Below are 19,823 nucleotides of genomic sequence, written 5' to 3'. Positions count from 1 at the left end.
CTGTGCCACATTTTGGTAATTCTCACAGTATTTCAAAATTTTTCATTATTATATCTTTGACGTTACTATTGCAAAAAGATTATCACTCATTGAAAGCTCAGATGATGGTTAGCATCTCTTAGCAATAACGTTTTTTGTTTTTGTTTTTTTATTAATGGCCACACCCGCAGCATATGCAAATAGTCCTGAGCCAGGAAGCAAATCCAAGCCACAGTTGTGACCTACAGCATAGCTGCAGCCATGCCAGATGCTTAACCCACTGTACCAGGCCAGGGATGGAACCCTCACCTCCGCTGCAGCTGGATTCTTAAACCACTGTGCCACAGCAGGAACTCCCAATAAAGTATTTTTAAATTAACGTATATATATATTTTTTAGACATAATGCAACATGAAATATAACTGCACCCTTAAGAGACTACAGTAAGTGTAAACATAAGTTTCACATGCACTGGGAAATCAAAAAATTCATGACTCACTCTGCGGCGATACTTGCTTTATTGCAGTGGTCTGGAACCAAACCTGCACTATCTTGGAACTATGCTTGCACACAGAATAAACTGGCATATCTTACTCTATTTTTCCAACATTTTATCCAATTATTCAAAGTTGATTGCATGCTCATTAAATTGATTTGACACATACCTGTAAATAGTAGTAATTCAGTAAATCCTCATTAGTGCCCCTAACTGTCGGGGAGCAAGGCTTTGAATGTGCAGTGTTTCTAAAAAATTGTGGTTTAATCACCTTCAAGGACATACAGTAACTTGAGGTAAGCACTACTAAATGCTGTTTCCAAATAGAAGCTCTGGTAACTGTGCTTTAATGACTACAAAATCCTCATCTGCAATCAGAAATGTCATTGGCGTAGAGTGAGCAGGCCCTTACAAAACTGCCATTTAAATTACAGATGTCTAGTTTACTTCATTACTTCATTACTTTATTCACAGTGTTATCTGCTTTCTAGCATTTTAGAATGAGCGGAAGCTCTTCTTGCTCCCCCCCCGCCCCCCACCGCCTTATTGAACTGGAAACTGGAGAACCAAAGTGACTTGTTCAAAGTCGCACAGCTAGAGAGCAGGGAAATTTTGTCCCCAAGGCACACAGCTCCTGTCTGAATCACCATTTCTTCACAGACTGCAAAAGGAAACTGTCTGATGTCAATGTCCATTTACCACAATTTTAAAATCAGCAGAATCTGGAGTTCCTGTTGTGGCTCAGCAGAAAAAAATTGACTAGTACCCATGAGGACACGTGTTTGATCCCTGGCCTTGCTCAGTGGGTTAAGGATCCGGCATTGCTGTGAGCTGTGGTATAGGTTGCAGACTTGGATGTGGCATTGCTGTGGCTGTGGTGGAGGCTGGTGGCTACAGCTCCAATCCACCCCTAGCCTGGGAACCTCCATTTGCCACAGGCGCGGCCCTTAAAAACAAACAAACAAACAAAAAAAACACCAGCAGAGTTTGTTTCGCCTGGCTAGTCAATGTTACTTTACCACAATTTAGAAATTTTCAGGATTGGTTTCTTTTTCTCAGTGCAAATAAAATAAGGCAAAGATAACACTTAGAAGGCAAGGTCTCTCCACATCTTAACAATGCAGTTAGAAACACAGGCCAGAAACACAGAAAGATGCCCTTAATTTTTGCAGTGCTTACTCTTGTCAGCACTGTAGCTTAATTTCTGGCTTTTCCAGGCTGTCTTGGCAAAGAGATGGTAGGAGACACAACAAACAGCTTATGAAGGATGAGGTTCAAAATATCGGCACTGATGAGTACTAAGCATGTTTTTCGTTCTATTTGGATAACAATCTTCTAACTTATTTTTGGTGCCAGAATGTTCTTTAGAATGTTCACATAAAGTTATTGATCCATAATCTATGGGTGGGGCAGTCTGGCCAGATGGTGTTGGGACATGATAACAGAGATGTGTGCAACTGGTAATAATGTGTCCCAGTTCTGGTTTTGAACTCAATCATATTCCTGGCTCTGCCTTCAAAACATAAATTCGGAATCAGACCCCAATGGAGCTAGTATGTGGTTCAAAAAGAACCATAGCTTCATTTTTTTTTTTTTGGCTGCACCCATGAGGCATGCTGAAGTTCCTGGGCCAGGGATCAAACCAGAGCCACATCAGTGACCCAAGCCACAACATTGACAACGTTTAATCTTTAATTCGCCGAGCCACAAGAGAACTCTCATGGAAAGTGAAAAGACAAGACATGAAATGGAAGAAAATATTTGCGAATGAAGCGACCAACAAGAGATTAATCTCCAAAATATACAAATAGTTTATGCAGCTCAAAAAACCCCCAAAATCACTCAATCAAAAAGTGGGAAAAAAATAAAAATCATTAAAAAAAAAAAGTGGTGAGTTCCTGCTATGGTGCAACAGAATTAGCAGTGTCTCTGCAGCCCCAGGATGCAGGTTCAATTCCTGGCCTTGTGGGGATCCAGTACTGTGGTGTTGGTCACAACTGTGGCTCAGATCTGATCCCTGGGCCACAAACTCTATATGCCATGGGGCAGCCAAAAAAGAAAGGAAAAAAAGAAAAGAAAGAAAGGAAGAACTATCACTTGATGAAGTTCCTGTTGTGGCTCAGTGGATTAAGAACCCAATATAGTGTCTGTAAAGACACAGATTCGATCCCTGGCCTTGCTCAGTGGGTTAAGGACCTGATGTTTTTGCAAGCATAGGTAGTAGGTGTGGCTCAAATCTGGTGTTGCTGTAGCTGTGGTGTAGGCCTGCAGCTGCAGTTCTGATTTGACCTTTAGCCCAGAAACTTCCATATGCTGCAGGTGTGGCCATAAAAAGAAAAAAAAGTGGGCAGAAGATCTAAATAGACATTTCTCCAAAGAAGACATACAGAGGGGGAAAAAACACATGAAAAGATGCTCAAGATTGCTAATTATTAGATATTTTTTCTTTTTCTTTTTTATTACTCAAATGAATTTATCACATCTGTAGTTGTGTACTAATTATTAGATAAATTCAAATAAAAACTATAATGAGGTAGTAACTTAAACCAGTCAGAGTGTCCATGATCAAAAAGTCTACAGATAATAAATGCTAGAGAGGGTATAGAGAAAAGGGAACTCTCCCACTGTTGGTGGGAATGGAAATTGGTACAGCCACTATGGAAAACAGTATGGAGGTTCCTCAGGAAACTGAATATAGAACTACTGTATGATCCAGCAATCCCATTCCTGGGCATATCTGGAGAAAACTATAATTCAAAAAGATACATGCACCCAGTGTTTACTGCAGCACTATTTACAAGAGCCATGACATGGAAAACAACTTAAACGTTCATTGACAGAAGAATGGATAAAAATGTGGTATACTGGCATACAATGGAATATTAACTGCTGGAGAGGGTATGGAGAAATGGGAACCCTCCTGCACTGTTGGTGGGAATGTAACTTGGTACAACCACTATGGAAAACAGTACGGAGGTGCCTCAGAAAACTAAATAGAGAACTACCATATGACCCATCAATCCCACTCTTGGGCATATATTCAGACAAAACTTTTCTTGAAAGACACATGCACCTGTATGTTCATTACAGCACTATTCACAACAGCCAAGACATGGAAACAATGTAAATGTCCATCGACAGATGAATGGATTAAGAAGATGTGGTATACGTACACAATGGAATACCACTCAGCCACAAAAAAGAACAAAATCATGCCATTTGCAGCAACATGGATGGACCTAGAGACACTCATACTAAGTGAAGTCATAAAGAGAAAGACAAAGACTATATGATATCACTTGTATCTGGAATCTAATATACGGCACAAATGAAGCTTTCCACAGAAAAGAAAATCATGGACTTGGAGAATAGACTTGTGGTTGCCAAGGGGGAGGGGGAGGGAGTGGGATGGACTGGGAATCGGGTTAATAGATGCAAACTATTGCCTTTGGAATGAGATCCTGCTGTATAACACTGGGAACTATATGTAGTCAATTATGATGGAACATGATAATGTGAGAAAAAAGAATGTATATATGTATGTGTGACTGGATCACCTTTCTGTATAGTAGAAAATTGATAGAACACTGTAAACCAGCTATAATGGAAAAAAAATCATTTAAAATAAAAAACCTCAAAAAATGGAATATTACTCAGCTATAAAAAAGAATAAAATAATGCCATCTGCAGCAACATGGATAGACATAGAGATTATCACACCAAGTGAAGTCATAACAGAGAAAGACAAACATCATATGACATCACTTACATGTGGAATCTAAAAAAAGGATTCAAATGAACTTATTTGCAGAACAAAAGCAGATTCACAGATTTTGAAAACAAATTTATGGTTACTAAAGGAGACAGGTGGGGGTAGGGATGGACTGGGGGTTTGGGACTGGCATATGCACACTGAGTTATATGGAACGGTTGGCCAATGGGGACCTGCTGTGTAGCACAGAGAACTCCTCTCAATGTTCTGTGATAATCTATATGGGAAAAGAATCCGAAAAAGAATGGAGGTGTGTATACAACTGAATCACTTTTTTCATCTTTTTAGGGCTGCACCCATGGCATATGGAGGTTCCTAGGCTAGGGGTTAAATTGGAGCTACACCTGCGGCCTATGCCACAGCACAGCAACACGGGATCCGAGCTGTGTCTGCAACCTACACCACAGCTCCTGGCAACGCCAGATCCTAACCCATTGAGCAAGGCCAGGGATTGAACCTGCGTCCTCATGGATGTTAATCAGATTCGTTTCCACTGAGCCAGGACAGGAAATCCTTAATCATGTATAGAAGAAATTACCACAACATTGTAAACTATATTTCAATAAAACTTAAAAAAAAAAGAACCATAGCTTCAAAACTACTTCTGAACACTGTAAGAATCATATTCAACTCACAGCTAGAATAAAGCTCGCTCCTGTTCCAGGCGGTAAACTATGTTGCACATAAAGATGAGAGATACATCTTTTAGTACCAGAAATACCACAGGTTGAGTGACTTAGGTCAACCAATCACTGCAAGAATGACCTTAAAAGTTTGAACCTGAAAGGGGATAATATGCCTGAGAAAAGAACATTCAGTTCACCTCAACTCACAGGAAACTCTTAGGAATGAACTGGGTTGTTTTGCATTTGCATCTAGTAAGCAGGTAGAAATATATCTCACCTCCAGAACAGTTGGGAGGGAACAGGAAGACATCCAAATTATTAGTGATGCATCCTCAAGTCTCTAGGAGTGAAGAGTCATAGTGTGTGCAACCCACTTTCAAATGGCATATGACAATATAAAATAACAGGGAAGGAGGAGGGGGAGACAGAGAGAGAGACAGGGTAGGGGTGGGGTGGGGGGACAAAGAAATGTCTTACAATGTTAACGACCAGCAAATCTCCAGGTGAAGGACATACGATGTTTGCTGCATTATTCTTCTTTTTTTTTTTTTTTTTTGTCTTTTTGTTGTTGTTGTTGTTGTTGCTATTTCTTGGGCCGCTCCTGTGGCATGTGGAGGTTCCCAGGCTAGGGGTCGAATCAGAGCTATAGCCACCGGCCTACGCCAGAGCCACAGCAACTTGGGATCCGAGCCGCATCTGCAACCTACACCACAGCTCACGGCAACGCCGGATCGTTAACCCACTGAGCAAGGGCAGGGACCGAACCCGCAACCTCATGGTTCCTAGTCGGATTCGTTAACCACTGCGCCATGACGGGAACTCCGCATTATTCTTCTTAATTTTCTCTAGGTTGGAAAAATTTCAAATGAAATTTTTAAAAATCTGCTTTATAGACTCAATGAAATTAAGAGAATATTGACTCATTTTTTTTTTCTTCTTATGGCCACACCTGTGGCATAGGCTGGGGTCAAACTAGAGCTCCAACTGCAGGTCTACACCTCAGCCACGACAGCACTGGATCCAAGCCGCCTCTGCAACCTACACCGCAGCTTGTGGCAACACCACATCCTTAACTTACTGAGTGAGTCCCAGAATCACACCCGCATCTTCATGGACACCATATCAGGTTCTTAACCCAGTGAGCCACAAGGGGAACGCCTATGGATTCAAGAGTTAAAAGAGGAGCTGATAACAAGAAAAGAAATAAAAGCAAGAAATAAAAAAGAAGCTGGCTGAACCAAGGAAAGAAATTAAGGAGAAAAATAAAACCACTGCACAACTTAAAACCACTTGTAGACACTGCTTGGTAAAAACATACAGTGTGGAAAAAAAGGACACAAAATGGAATTGATGGGAGAGAAGATGGTAGATCTGGGAGGCAGACACCTTGAAGCCCATATCAGATGCCAAGTGTCCGCTAGAAGCTCAGAAGAAGTAGAAAAAGCAAGCAGTGGAGTTCCTGTCGTGGCTCAGTAGTTAATGAATCCGACTAGGAACATGTAGTTGCAGGTTTGATCCCTGGCATTGCTCAGTGGGTTGAGGGTCCGGCGTTGCCATGAGCTGTGGTGTGGGTTGCAGACGCGCTTGGATCCCGAGTTGCTGTGGCTCTGGTGTAGGCCGGCAGCTACAGCTCTGATTGGACCCCTAGCCTGGGAACCTCCATATGCCATGGGTGCCTCTGGCCCCAGAAATGGCCAAAAACCAAAAAACCAAAAAAAAAAAAAAAAAAAAAGAAGAAGAAGAAAGAAAAAAGAGAGAAAAAGCAACCAGTAACACAGGTTACTGCCTGTGAAATCCATATTAGAGGTATGCTCTACAGAACCCATGGGAACAGAAGGGACAAAGAGTAGAAATCTACCTACTTGGGAGGCTATATTAGCTTCCTGTGGCTGCTGTAACAAATTACCACACCACCGGTGGCCTAAAACAACAGAAGTTTATTCTCTCACAGTCTTCTGGAGCCCACAGTACCCAAATCAATTTCACTGGGCTGAAATCAAGATGGCAGGAGAATCTGTTCCTTGCTTCTCCCAGATTCCGGTGGTCGCTGGTGTATGCTTGGTTTAAGGTGGTATCACTCTGATCCCTGTTTCTGTGGCCACACTGCCTTCCTCTTCTGTGTGAGATCTCCCCATGCCTCTCTCTGATAAAAAGATACATGTGATGGCATTTAGGGTTCATCCACAGAATCCAGAATCATCTCCCTCTCTCAAGATCTTTAACTTAATGACATCTGCATGACTCTGGCGTGGCTGGACTGGAGAGGCAGGCAGGCCAGAGCCGTTTTGTGCCATGGATCCGCAGGTGGTGTGACAACACTCAGGACTCTAAATTAGAGAAGGATGGGTTCAGATGTGACGTGGAAAAGACTCATCCTGGCTGTGGTGTGGGGGATAGACAAGGAGGGAGCAAGACCAGGGAACAGGAAAACACTGAGGAGACCACGTTAGGGTCTCGGAGAAGAAGTAGGGGCCATGAGGAGAGTTAACTTTAACAGACCCATAGAGCTATTCATATTCATTGCAGCAAATGTTGGAGACAACCTGCAATGTGTAATGCTTTTTAGACGACCAAATGGGTTGGACTAGTCTTACCATTAACCTCCTTTCCCCTTGTAGATAATTGAGCTGTTGGCGATTCTAACCCAAACCAAGTTAAAACTATAATCCCATATGTGACAAGAAATAAAGAAAAAATTTCAGTCAAGAATTGATTTTTAATTTGTTATCTTGGTTTTCTGTATGCTATAAGGTTCTGGCCTTTCTATCCCGAGAAAGTCTCATGACACTGGATCCAAATCCAGTGATTTACAGCCAATAGAAAAGGTCAGGGTTATATAACACAGTATATCGTTGCTATTCTACAAGCTGTTCTGTGCCAATTTTTAATCAACCTTAAAACCTAGGCAGAAAAGCCCAACATATTGCCTTCCCATACAATTAGGAACTATTACATTTTGTCTTTTAACTTGGGAACACATTTACTTACATAATTGAACATTCATTATTTTTAAAAACTCAACTCCATTAAGGATAAGGCTTCCTAAGCTTACTAAGAAGCCACCATGTTTTTTGACTTTTGAGAAATTCAGGTTTCAGCAGAACAAATTTATGGAAACCGTTTAGTAAGACATCCTTTGGGGCTTTTAACACTTTGTTAAAGGGAGAAGAACAATAGGCAAGAAAGGTGAGATATCACTTAAGGAAATCTCAAGGTTGGGTCTATTACAAAACAAACCAACCCTGTTTAACACTGGAAAGGGAATCTTTGAAACAAGGACAGACGTGCTGAATACAAAGAATGCCATTGTTTGCATCCAGATCGGTATAAGGTGCCACAACTTTCAAGGTTTGCAAGAACATATTTATAATGATAATTTAAAAAATCGGTCCTCCTTTGTTTCCACGGAAGCAGGACTGTGGGCTGCCTTTTGCAGGGCCAGCCCAGGGTTTGCAAGACGCTTCCTACCCTAAAGTTGGAAACTTGGGGGCTTGCTGAAATACAACTCTTTCCCTTGCTTGGGTTTTGAGAATACATGTCCCTTTTGAGATATTCCTGCCTTGAACATTGGCTGTACTTTGCCAGTTCCATCCCTGTGAAGACTTAACTCTATTGTCTATGTCAGGCCCCTGCCCCTGGGTGAGTTTCTGCCTCAATACAGGGGAAGGATGGGGACATTTTCGCTCACTGACACGCATCTGCCAAAGGTTCCTGTGGCCCTTTCCAACCACTTGACCAGATTTTTCTGACATCAAGGCAGGAATCAAGTTCAACTTTTCTACTTTGGGACACTGTGACTTGGACTCTTCATTGCCTCTAATGGACCAGTCCTCATAGCCAATTTCCCCTATCCCCAAGTCCTCCCCACCCCCACTCCTGGCTAAAACTCTCATATCCCACTGGTCCAGAAACCAGGTCCCAAATCCCCTCATGGTCAACCCACATAGGATGCCCACAGGCTTCATCGATGGTGACTGTGACTTGGGACTGCAAGTATAGTTCAAAAAAAGATCTACACGTAACTCACAATTATTCTCTACTTTATAGTTATGGCAGCTGCTTGTAACATGAGGTCTGCTTGTACCTTGTTCACAAAGAACCACTGCTGTGACTCAGGCAGCCATAGCCAAAGGCACATTATGATATTTCCTCTTCTCCTCTGGCTCTCTTTATTTAAATTATGTAACCGTACTATGTTAGTACTGGAAGCTCTATGTAAGCAGACTATTAGATTGTATAAATAAGGATAGTCTCACATCAGTCCTTCAAATGTTGTTTTTCAGTATTTCTAAGAAGCATTCTCTCTCTCTCATATATACACTGTACATCATATAATGTATATGTGATATAATTTATGCATATTGCATATATATATATAAACACAGTCTATGTTTTCTGATTTCTTTGATATCACTGACCAATACTGCTCTCTTAAAAAGAGCTCTCTGGAGTTCCCGTTGTAGTTCCTGTTGTTAAGAACCCCATATAGGTCCATGAGGATGCAGGTTCGATCCCTAGCCTCACTCAATGGGTTAAGGATCTGGTGTTGCCACAAGCTGCAGTGTAGGTCGCAGATGTGGCTCAGATCCTGTGTTGCTGTGGCTGTGGCATAGGGCTGTGGCTGTGGCACAGGGCTGCAGCTGCAGCTCCAATTTGAACCCTAGCCCAGGAACTTCCATATGCTGCAGGTGAGGTCATAAAAAGGAATCCATTTTTTTGTTTGTTTCCAAAAAAGGGTTCTCTGATCATGATTTTGATTGAGTGGAATGTTGGTTGCATTTTGGGCCTCCGTTGTTGACTAGCTGATCAACAATTAAAGTGGGGTGTGACAAGAAGGAATGGAGCGTAGCTTTCTCCCAAACAGTCCCAGAACAATGGGAACTCTGAAGTACAGTAGCTGAAGAAAAAATAAAGATCCCTCAGAATTCACAGGATTTACCTCAAGCTCAAATGACATGGTTTCTGGAACTCTACCTAGCATTGCACTCACATACCACACCAATGTCACCTAAATCCACTAAACTTTTAGGCAAATCCATACCTACTGAAGAGGTGGCTCTTGATGGTAAAGAAATCACTCAGCAGGTAGAGGCAAGATTGAGACTGAGCAAGGGACACTGCCTTTGCCAAAAGGGTTGACTTTTCCACCAGCCCTTCTAGAATTCCCTTTTAGGGGAAGGAGTAGAGGGGTGAATAAGTCCAGAATTTAGAAATAAGTCACTGCTTAGAGCTGATGCTAATAAAAATATTTCAGACTGATCCTATAATCTAAGCTTTTAAGGAGATTACTGCTCCGGTCCACCCACAAAGACAAGGCAGGTTAAACGGGGTGACTTTTTTGGAGGCTGGCCATGTGAGGCAGGATGCAGAAAGTGAAGGTCCTTGATGAGCTGGAAGGGGTGTTAGGCTGGGAGCTGCCCAAGAAGATGGTCACGGACAGGAACAGGACTCAAGCCCAACCCACGGGCACTGCTGTTACGGCCATACAGTGCCCCTCCTCCTGCGGCTACAGGACCCCTCTTTCATCCAGCCCTCCCCAAGAGCTCATGTTCTTTGGGCTTCGGCGACTGGTATAGAAAAGGCCATGGACCCAACCTTGTCCAGTCAGACTAAAGCTCAGTATTTTCATGGGTTGACAAAGTCAAGCTTTCCTTCCTAGAAGTGAAACAAAGAAGGTTGGCTGGAGGGGTAAGCTTGCAAAAAGTGGAACCAACAACGCTGAAGAACTACAGTAGAAGAGGAGGCTGAGAACCCAAGGGTTTGCCATGTTTTTGAATCATGGATCAAGGTTGGTGTGGACCCAGAGTTCTTCCACGGCATCCAGACTGATGAATTTCCTCTATGATTGAGTCAGTTAACATGAGGTGTTCTGTAACTTGCAAACCAAAGCCTCTTAACTTCCAGAGCATTCTTGATAGGGAGGCCGAGTTCAAAAGCCAGAAGACAGATGGACTCCTGCTGCAAGCTAAAGAAGTCAGGCCAGTGGTCCAAGCAACTGAAAGGAGAAAACAATTTGGGAGGTGCCAATAGGGTGAAGGGGTGGCTTAGGAAATGGGTGCTGAGGCTGCTGGCAGACCTCGGAGCAACCTGCCAAGGCCAGGGTGGGTCTCTGAAGGAGTCACGCCAGGACAAACACAATGTTTGGTGAGGTGTGGAGCTTATGACTAAAGATATATTAGCCTCTGTTTACACAAGGGATCAGCCCACATCTCCTGACATGTGCCAAAGATGACAGGAGACCACACTGGGAGTGACCAAGGGCCGGGCAAGTGGCAAGGTGAAGCAAATGCACATCTGAGAACTATGTGGAAGGGATGTGGAGTGTCGTCTGCCAGCCTCCAGGCAATTAGGACACTCTGGTGGACCAGGATAGACCAGTGAAGACCTCTGACTTTATGTCAAGTGTGTCTTTTGGACGCGACATATTGGGCAGGTTATAAAAGGTATAAACTAAATAGAGGAGTATTGGACCTTCAGAAAAAACAAAAACACCCCCCTACTCCAAAACCCAAGCTAAAGTAAATAGCATTGAAGTCTTAATGCTGACACTGTATGGGCCTTCCCAGGCTGGGGTGCTGGTCCTACTGGTTGGTTAAACTACAGTCAGTGTCTGCAGACATGATCACACTCCTGCCACCGAATACCTCTGTTACCTGTTCCCAGGGCTACACACCATCCTCCCTAACCCAGAAGTCTGGAAAGCGGCAGAAAATGGGAGGAATCCTTGCCTTAGTACATCCAGAATAACAAGTGTTCCAATTAGGAAATTAACTGCAATTAGGAAGTATTCTGGAATGTATGTCTGGAGAGTGAAGGGGAGGCAAACATCAAAGGGAGTGAGGAAGGCAGTAGATGCAGAGACAACAGTGGTTTTAGATGGAAGAAAACAGATTCACATCAAAATATCTGACACGATTTCTCTTATTCCCATTTGTAATGAGTTAAGTCCAATAATTACTAGTTAGTAGAAATATATTTTTATGACATTTCCTATAAGATAGGTTGACCAGAATGCTTCCTTTTTTTTTTTTTTTGTCTTTTTGCTATTTCTTTGGGCCGCTCCCTTGGCATATGGAGGTTCCCAGGCTAGGGGTCGAATTGGAGCTATAGCCACTGGCCTACACCAGAGCCACAGCAATGTGGGATCCAAGCCGAGTCTGCGACCTACACCACAGCTCACGGCAACGCCGGATCATTAACCCACTGAGCGAGGGCAGGGACTGAACCCGCAACCTCATGGTTCCTAGTCAGATTCGTTAACCACTGCGCCACGACGGGAACTCCCAGAATGCTTCTAATAATAGCTAGTGTTTATTGAGCTGCTAACTATTTGATATACATTATCTGATTTTATTCCTACATCAACCCTTTAAGGTATGTTAGTATTGTTATTACCGTTTTGATAGAGAAAGCCAAGATTTAGAGAAATTAAGAAACATGCCAACTCATCTAGTAAAGAGGTTGAGCTTTCAAAACTGTGCTATCCAGGAACAAAAAGGAGAGCTTACGGGGATGTCATCCTTTCCACGGTAAACTCTCAAATGCCAATTTGAATAACCACCAACATTTTAAAAAGAAATTGTTTAAATAATTCTCCTAAGCAAACCAAATGAATACAGCATGCCATTTCTCACACTATCTGGGTAAAACATGCTATGAACAGTCATAGCACTGCTAATATTACCTTTTAAACATTTTAAAATTTAGAATATAGTAGCTACAGACAACTGCAAAGAAAATGAAATAGATGAACAAATTATTACAAAGAACGATTATAAGGCAAATCTTATAACACCATCAGATCAAGAAATAGAAATTGGGAGTTCTTGCTGTGGCTCAGTGGGTTAAGAACCCGACTAATATCCATGAGGATGTGGGTTCGATCCCTGGCCTCGCCAATGGGTTAAGGATCCAGCATAGCTGAAAGCTGCAGCAGAGGTCAAAGTTGTGGCTAGGAGCTGGCATTGCTGTGGCTGTGGAGTAGGCCGGCAGCTGCAGTTCTGATTTGACCCCTAGCTCAGGAACTTCCAAATGCCTCAGGTGAGGCCCTAAAAAAAAAAAAGATTGGACACCCACCCAAAGCCTCCCCCTTGCCTCATCACATCATATACTCTCCCCTCCCCCAAGGAAACACAGGCCCAACTTCATGGCAATCACTTCCTTGCTTTTCCTTATAGTCTTATCACCCAAGGGTACATCCCTAGACACAGTGAATGGAGGCTGTCTTTTTTTTTCTGATAGGCCTTTTAGGTGTGTTTTCATCTATAGGTTCTCCCTCTATTCATGCTCTTCATTTTTGTCCTTGTAAAAAACTGATTTTTGAAGCAACTGAGCCATGCAGACCTGTAAAGTGGTGAAGCTTTAATGCAAATATTATACCTAGTCAGTGTGAATCAGGCCATAAAGAGGATATCTGGTGGATTTAAACGTACACACACAGTGTGATAAATTCACGAGTCTGTTCCCCTAATCACGATGATTACAAAAGCCTTAATACAGTTGCTTAGAGGTAATCTGTTCCTTCCTTCCTTCTTTTTGCTACTTTATACATATATCTTGTAGAAAATCTGGCAAAGGGAAAATATCATGTTTGACACATAAGGAAGGCAAAACAATTCAATAGGTATAAAGAAAAAAAGGGGGCAGGGATTTTTCTTGGGAAGGAAATGAAAAGAACCAGCAACCTCTACCCAGCCCTTTGGTTGTTTGCAGGTTTTGGCACTTTTCTTTAAGACACAATCAGATGCAGCGACCACTAAGACAGAGGTGGTAGCAAAACAAAAACAACAAAATGGCAAAATAAAACTCAGTGCGATTTTTCTTTAGTACAGTGACAAAAACCATATTCATTTCCCCCAACCACATTCTTTTCAAGCCTTAGTTTCTAAGCAATGGCCTTCAGGCATGGAATAAAAATAGCTTTGCAGTTAAACCTACTTGCTGTAAGATCTGGGGGCAAGTTATTTAACACAAGTTTCCTTACATGAACAGTGAGGATAATATGTAACTTACAAGGTTGTTGGGGGCTCCAATGAGATAATAGCTATAAAGTGTCACATAGTAAATGCATAACAAATGTCAGCTTCTTCGATTTGCCTCTTCCCTGCCAAGCCGTATCAATTTTCCTTTGAATCTGTTGACTTAAAAGACTCAAGCCATTGAAAAATCAAAAAGTTCAAAAAAAGGACATGACAAAATCTGAATTTTCATTTCACCCGATGCAGAATAAACCTTTCTGACGGTGTCTTTGTGAGTTTGGAGATTTAGCAACGTGCATAAACTTAAAGCACCAACTGCAACCCCCCACCTTCATGCTATCTCCCCCATTCATCCTTTCCTGTCCCTTCCTTGGTAGCCCTACTGAGCTGGCACTTCTTTACTCAACCAGAGAGCAAGAAAGAGCCTGGGGATCTTCTATTCTACGCCTAATTTTACCAGTAAGGAAAACTGAAGCCCACAGTGTCTTGCCACCTGCCCTCAGCTAGTTGACAGCAGAGACGAGACAACTGTCTCTAATGCTGGTTGCAAATTAAGTGTCTACCTACTGGGCCCAGCAGTTAAGAGATGTGAGCAAAGAGAGGGGCCTAAGTGGGGAGCACAGCTGTTGTAAACTGTGAACGCCTCCTCATAGTTATCATGTATCACATGGGAAAGGGGGCCAAGTTGCTAGAACTTCTAATATTTAAAAAGAGCAGGGAAACTTGAAACTTTATATATAATCTGCTAAACTTTTTTTGCTTTTTTTGCTTTTTCCTTTCTCTTTTATTTTTTATGATTTTTATTTTTTCCTTTATAGTTGACTTACAGTTTTTTGTCAATTTCTACTGTATAGCAAAGTGACCCAGTCATACATATATAAATACATGTTCTTTTTCTCACATTATCCTCCATCATGTTCCATCACAAGTAACTGGATAGAGTTCCCTGTGCTATACAGCAGGATCTCATTACTTTAATCTGCTCATTTTTAAACATTGGCAATATATTAAACATTTTTAAAACATCTCTGTAGTCTGACACAAGACATATCTATGGGCTGGATTTAGCACAAAGCTGGCCAGTTTGAGGCCTCTGTATCCTGCTAATTTAAAAGTCTTTCTTTCTTTCTTTTTTTTTTTTTGTCTTTTGTCTTTTTAGGGCTGCACCCGCAGCATATGGACGTTCCCAGGCTAGGGATCTAATCAGAGCTGCAGCTGCCGGCCTATGCCACAGCCACAGCAACACCAGATCCAAGCTGCATCTGTGACCTACACCACAGCTCACAGCAACACCAGATCCTCAACCCACTGAGCCAGGCCAGGGATGGAACCTGCAACCTCCTGGTTCCCGGTCGGATTTCTTTCCTCTGTGGCACTACAGGAACTCCCTCTTTCTTTCTTTCTTTCTTTTTTTTTTTTTTTTTTAACTGTACCCGAGGTTTGTGTAAGTTCCCTGGCCAAGAACCGAACCCGCCCACAGTAGCTACCCAAGACCCTGCAGTGACAACACAAACTCCTTAACCCGCTGGGCCTCAAAAGAACTCCTTAAGTGTCTTTAATGGTCTTTGATTTGTCCACTACCTGTTCGAAAAACCTTCAGAGGCTCCCCATTCTCTGTAAGAGATAGTCCAAACTTCTTAACACTTTCTTCAAGGCAATCCATGACCATATTTAAGACGGGAAATTGTGTTTCCACCTTATAGTCACTGTCAGTTTTCCACTGCACCCGAGACGCCCACTGACTTCACTCCAGGTACAGAAATGTTGAGAAGGGCACCTGTCCAGGCCAGGCTCAGTCTCTAGACTTCTCCCTTTCTTGGAATGCCCTCCACCTGTGCACTCCCATCAATGAAACTCTGTCTTTAAGTGTCCAGGTCAAATACTACCTCTTCACAAAACATCCCAGATGACCCCTGCTAAAAGTCACCTGGCTCTGAATTCCCAAAGGACTTATATGTCATTCACATGACACTTAAACATACTGCCTTGGTTTGGAGTTACCGGCATAGTTTGTTTCCCTAAGCATCTAACAGTATTAGCAAGGAAGGGTTTGAGTCTGAAGACTATGTTGAATATCCCAAGGCAGGGAGCTCAGTAACCATTTTAGAAACATTATCATTTTATACTGAAAACCTGTGGATCAAACATAAAGAAAATACCTTTGCAAATCTCTACTGCATCTCCCGTTTTATAAGCAGACTCCTAAGTGATACAGCTCGGACAAAGGCCTCGCTGGTTCCCCAAAACATTTTCACTGCACTACTACTTTCTACTTGCTTTGGGATTTCTTCCTCTAGAAGCACTCCCATCTTTGCCTTAGATGACACTGATTCTAAGGGGGCACTGTTAAACAGTCATCTGTCACCTGAATGTGTTTCAGCGAAGTTGGTCTCTTTTTATGAATAAGGTTATTTATCAGATCTGATTGTTATCATTTGGAAAGACACAGAGAGCGGGCTATCAGCAAACAGACATAGTCCAAACATTTCAGTAGTGATAAAACCAATTAAATCCTGGCTATCCAACTATCAAGGCTAATTGTGAGTGTGGGCGTCCTAAACTTACATTTCATAATTTTGTTTTTCTAGGAGTTACTCCTATTTCAGTCATCTATATTCAGTTAGTGTCCCCCCCCAAAAAAAGAAAAGAAAAATTAGACTCCATTTTATTTTTATTGGCCTGGCCAGAGGCACTCAGTAAAATGTTTGCTGAATTAATTTTCTTTTAAAAAACCAAAATTTACTTTTGTTTAAAAACAAAGACAATCACTGAAAGGATGAAATACCGCAGTCTTATTAGTCTAAATAAGACTAAATTAGTCTAAATTTGTATGACAAGTGGAAAAGTTGTTATAGTCTTACCTCAGACTAACTATGGTTTGGGTGTTAGCTGAGCAGTTTCAATTAGCATTTTCTGGATACGCCCTTTCTAACCTATACAATATATACTGTCAAAGGCAAGTTAAGCCTTGTAAACATAAAGTTAAGTTCTCACATTTATGTCACCTGACAGGCTGTGTTTGATGTCACAGAGCCAGGACAACATTGAATTCCAGGAAACCTTAAGGAAAGCTAATGCCTGCAGAGGTTTCCATTCAGCAATTTCTCCTGTTTTGGATGATGCCACGGTAGTTCACATTTACTAATTCCTTCCTTCTAATTCCTTTACCAAAACCCCCAAATCCATTCCTAAACTTTTATGGGGAATGCTTCTAGCATAAGCATATTATAATATGCTTTATAACATATGCTAGCTTAAGCATACTATAACAGATATGCTCAGGGAACTTCCCATAAAAAGTAATTCTTGTCTTTGCAATTGCTTTGATTTTTGTTAAAACCCCAGATTTAGATCAACAGCAACAAATATTTCATGATTATATTGTTGTAAAATAAAAAGACCCAGTGATTAGTTAAAGAACAAGAACAAAAATAACACAGCTCTGAAAACAGAAGGAAGCCTGGAATCCACCATAAAAGAAAGAAAATAAATGCGACTAAAGGAAGGGCTTTTTTTTTTCGTATCTTAAACCAAGCCCAAAATAAACGGGCAGCTCCAATCTCCTTTGATCTTATTAAATGTGTATTTCCAGCGTACTTGGGCGTTGTTTAAGCTGACGACGTTTTCCCAAAGGGCCAGTGAAAAAGGAGAGAGTCAGGCAAAGGCAACCTGAGAGTTATCAGTGTTCCTCGCCCACAAGTGGAAGAGCTGTGCTGACACACTGGGGACTCGCTCTCGCTCTCGCTCGCTCTCACGCGCGCGCGCGCACAGCATCTGCACAGAGGTGACACTTGGTGGCTTTTAAAGAGGTTCTGATTCTGAGAACAGAGTGTCACCTTTTTTTAAAGGGTAAAATGATTCTGGGGGTGGGGAGATACGGGTGGAGGAGATTCGCCCCATATTCCTAGAATCCTTCCGGGAGAAGGCGGATTCAGGGTGGAGAGGCGAGATGGTTGGGGACCCAGAGGCCCAGAGCCGCAGACCCGCAGACTGATGCCGGGGAGAGGCAGACCATGGCTCCTCCCGCTCTCCCAAACGAGGGGCAGATAAGTCAATGTGTGGAAACACCGTGTCTGCTCTGCCTACTTGGACAGCCCGGGGTCCTGAGAGTCGGCAGGAGGGCGGCCGTGGAGCAGGAGGCGCCGCGGTCCCACCCGGGTCCTCACCGGGCGGCGGGGCTGCCGGCCCTTACCTGGTTCCGGCGGTACCAAGCGCCCGACAGGGAGCCGTTGCCGGCGCCCAGCGCCCCGTACGTGAAGTTCCGGGACAGCTCGTCCAGAGCGACCAAGGAGGAGTCCCCGGGGCCCCCGGGCGCAGGTGTCGCCATTAGGTCTCGCTCCCCGCGCTGGGCTCCAGCTCCCGCCGCCTCCCGGCCGGGCTGCACCGGCAGGCACCGCGGAGAAGGCGCGCCCTGCAGAGGCCGCGCCCGGGCCGCGCCGGAGCCACTTCCTGCTCTGTGCCGGGGGCCAGGCGGGCGCGCCGCGGCCACCTGGCTCCCGCCCCCGCGCGGCGTCAGGTGCCCGGGGGAGCCCAGCGCTCTGGGGCCTCCCGGGGCAGCCCGGCTTGTTTCGCTACTTCCAGCGGCCAGGCTTGGGCAGGCAGAGGCCTCGCGGGCCTCACTGCCCAGGGGCGAAGCGCCTCGCGGGTCTGCCCGCGGGGTCCGCGCCTGTCGGGGAAGGTTGAGCTCACCGGCCTTCCAGCCCCAGCGGTTCAGTGAAGAGCAGTGAAAGGAAAGCAGCCACCTTCGCTCCGTCTGCACCTGGCAATTCAGCTTTTTATGGCAGATGCAGTGTTTCTGACTTGCATTTTTAAAATTGCATATGGAAAAGTCATGAGTTCCCGGAAAATAGTGTAAGCAACGTGAGAATAAAGGTTGGAGAGATCAAATCTTAGTGCCACCACTTGATAGAAACTTAGCAAGTATTCCTAGAATGAAGGAAGGACTCTCCAGAGGTAGCTGGAGGACGCCGCCATGTACTTGAGACTGGATGGGTTTCCTTCAGATGGAACCAGAAGAACTTGCTGAAATGTTGCCGGCTACTAGGTATAAGAATTTAGGTTGGGAGACCATTGCTAATGGTCTTAAGGAACTAACCAGATGCTCCGGTTTTATCTGCATTCAAATTTTGCTGTGTTACTGCAAAGGGGATTAGGCATCTCTCACCTTGAGAATTCCAAGATTCTCTACTGTTGCTAGAAGCCCTGGAACTTGGAATTCCTTTGTTTACCCAATGCTGAGATTCTTCTTATATAATGTGCTTTGACTGCTATGACTTCATGAAATAGAGACTTTTCGGAAGAGAGAATTGCTCCTTAGTGGGGCACAGGGAGGAAGTTTTCAGCGTTTCTTAGGGAAATGTGTGAATGAGAGAAGAAAATGAGAAAAAAAATTTTTTTCAGGTAGACAAAACACAAGACATCTCTGAAGTTGTATAGTTTCTTGCCTGAGCACGCAGGATGTTCAGTGGACATTTACTATGGTAACTAACTATATCCAAATTTGAGGCTCATTTATTTCAAATAAATATTTGAAGGAAATATTTGTCTATTTTTAATATTGTCTATAGTATTATAGTAATTTGTGTTGTGACTTTATTAATGCTTCTTTTGGTTGAGATGTTTTGGGGTGCAAATAACAGACTATCCAAGTGAAAGTGGCTTCAACAATAATCTGTTATCTCCGGACGGAATATAGCTCTATGTGGTTCTATGTCGTGGTCACCTCCATCTTAATGCTCTGCCATCTCTGAGGTATTGGCTTTGTCCCTATTCATGGTGGCGGCTCCAGGCATCACACGCAAACATGATCACATTTAAAAAAGAGGTGGGGTTTTTCTCTTCATGCATCTTTGTATTAAAGAAGAAAACCATTTCCAGAATCCCCTTAGCAGCATCCCCCATCAGGTGCCATTAGCCAGGACTGGGTCACATGCCCACACTCTACCAGCCAGGGAAGCTGGGAAAGTGGTTCT

At 43.3% G+C, this 19,823-nt stretch overlaps 1 protein-coding gene across 3 annotated transcripts in view; it reads right to left on the bottom strand.

Moving 5' to 3' along the window:
• NIPAL2 (NIPA like domain containing 2) overlaps positions 1-18,306 on the bottom strand; it is an 85,339-nt gene extending 67,033 nt beyond the window's left edge. For 2 of the 3 annotated variants that reach the window (XR_001303390.3, XM_003125547.6), the window contains exon 1: positions 18,044-18,306. Coding sequence is in view for 1 of the 3 variants with exons in the window: in XM_003125547.6 (XP_003125595.2) it covers positions 18,044-18,178 (135 nt within the window). In the remaining 2 variants the exon portion in view is untranslated. Of the gene's footprint in view, positions 1-6,735; positions 7,017-18,043 lie in introns of all 3 variants that reach the window. The other variant, XM_085022017.1, reaches the window with a different exon arrangement.
• Between the last annotated feature and the right edge of the window lie 1,517 nt (positions 18,307-19,823).

The sequence above is a fragment of the Sus scrofa genome, chromosome 4, assembly GCF_054392235.1.
Source record: "Sus scrofa isolate SSC_HxYL_T2T_F1_AM1 chromosome 4, Sscrofa_HxYL_maternal_Yorkshire_Landrace_v2.0, whole genome shotgun sequence".
In the NCBI taxonomy this organism is placed as follows: Eukaryota; Metazoa; Chordata; class Mammalia; order Artiodactyla; family Suidae; genus Sus; species Sus scrofa.
This window is presented reverse-complemented; position numbering and strand designations above follow the sequence as displayed.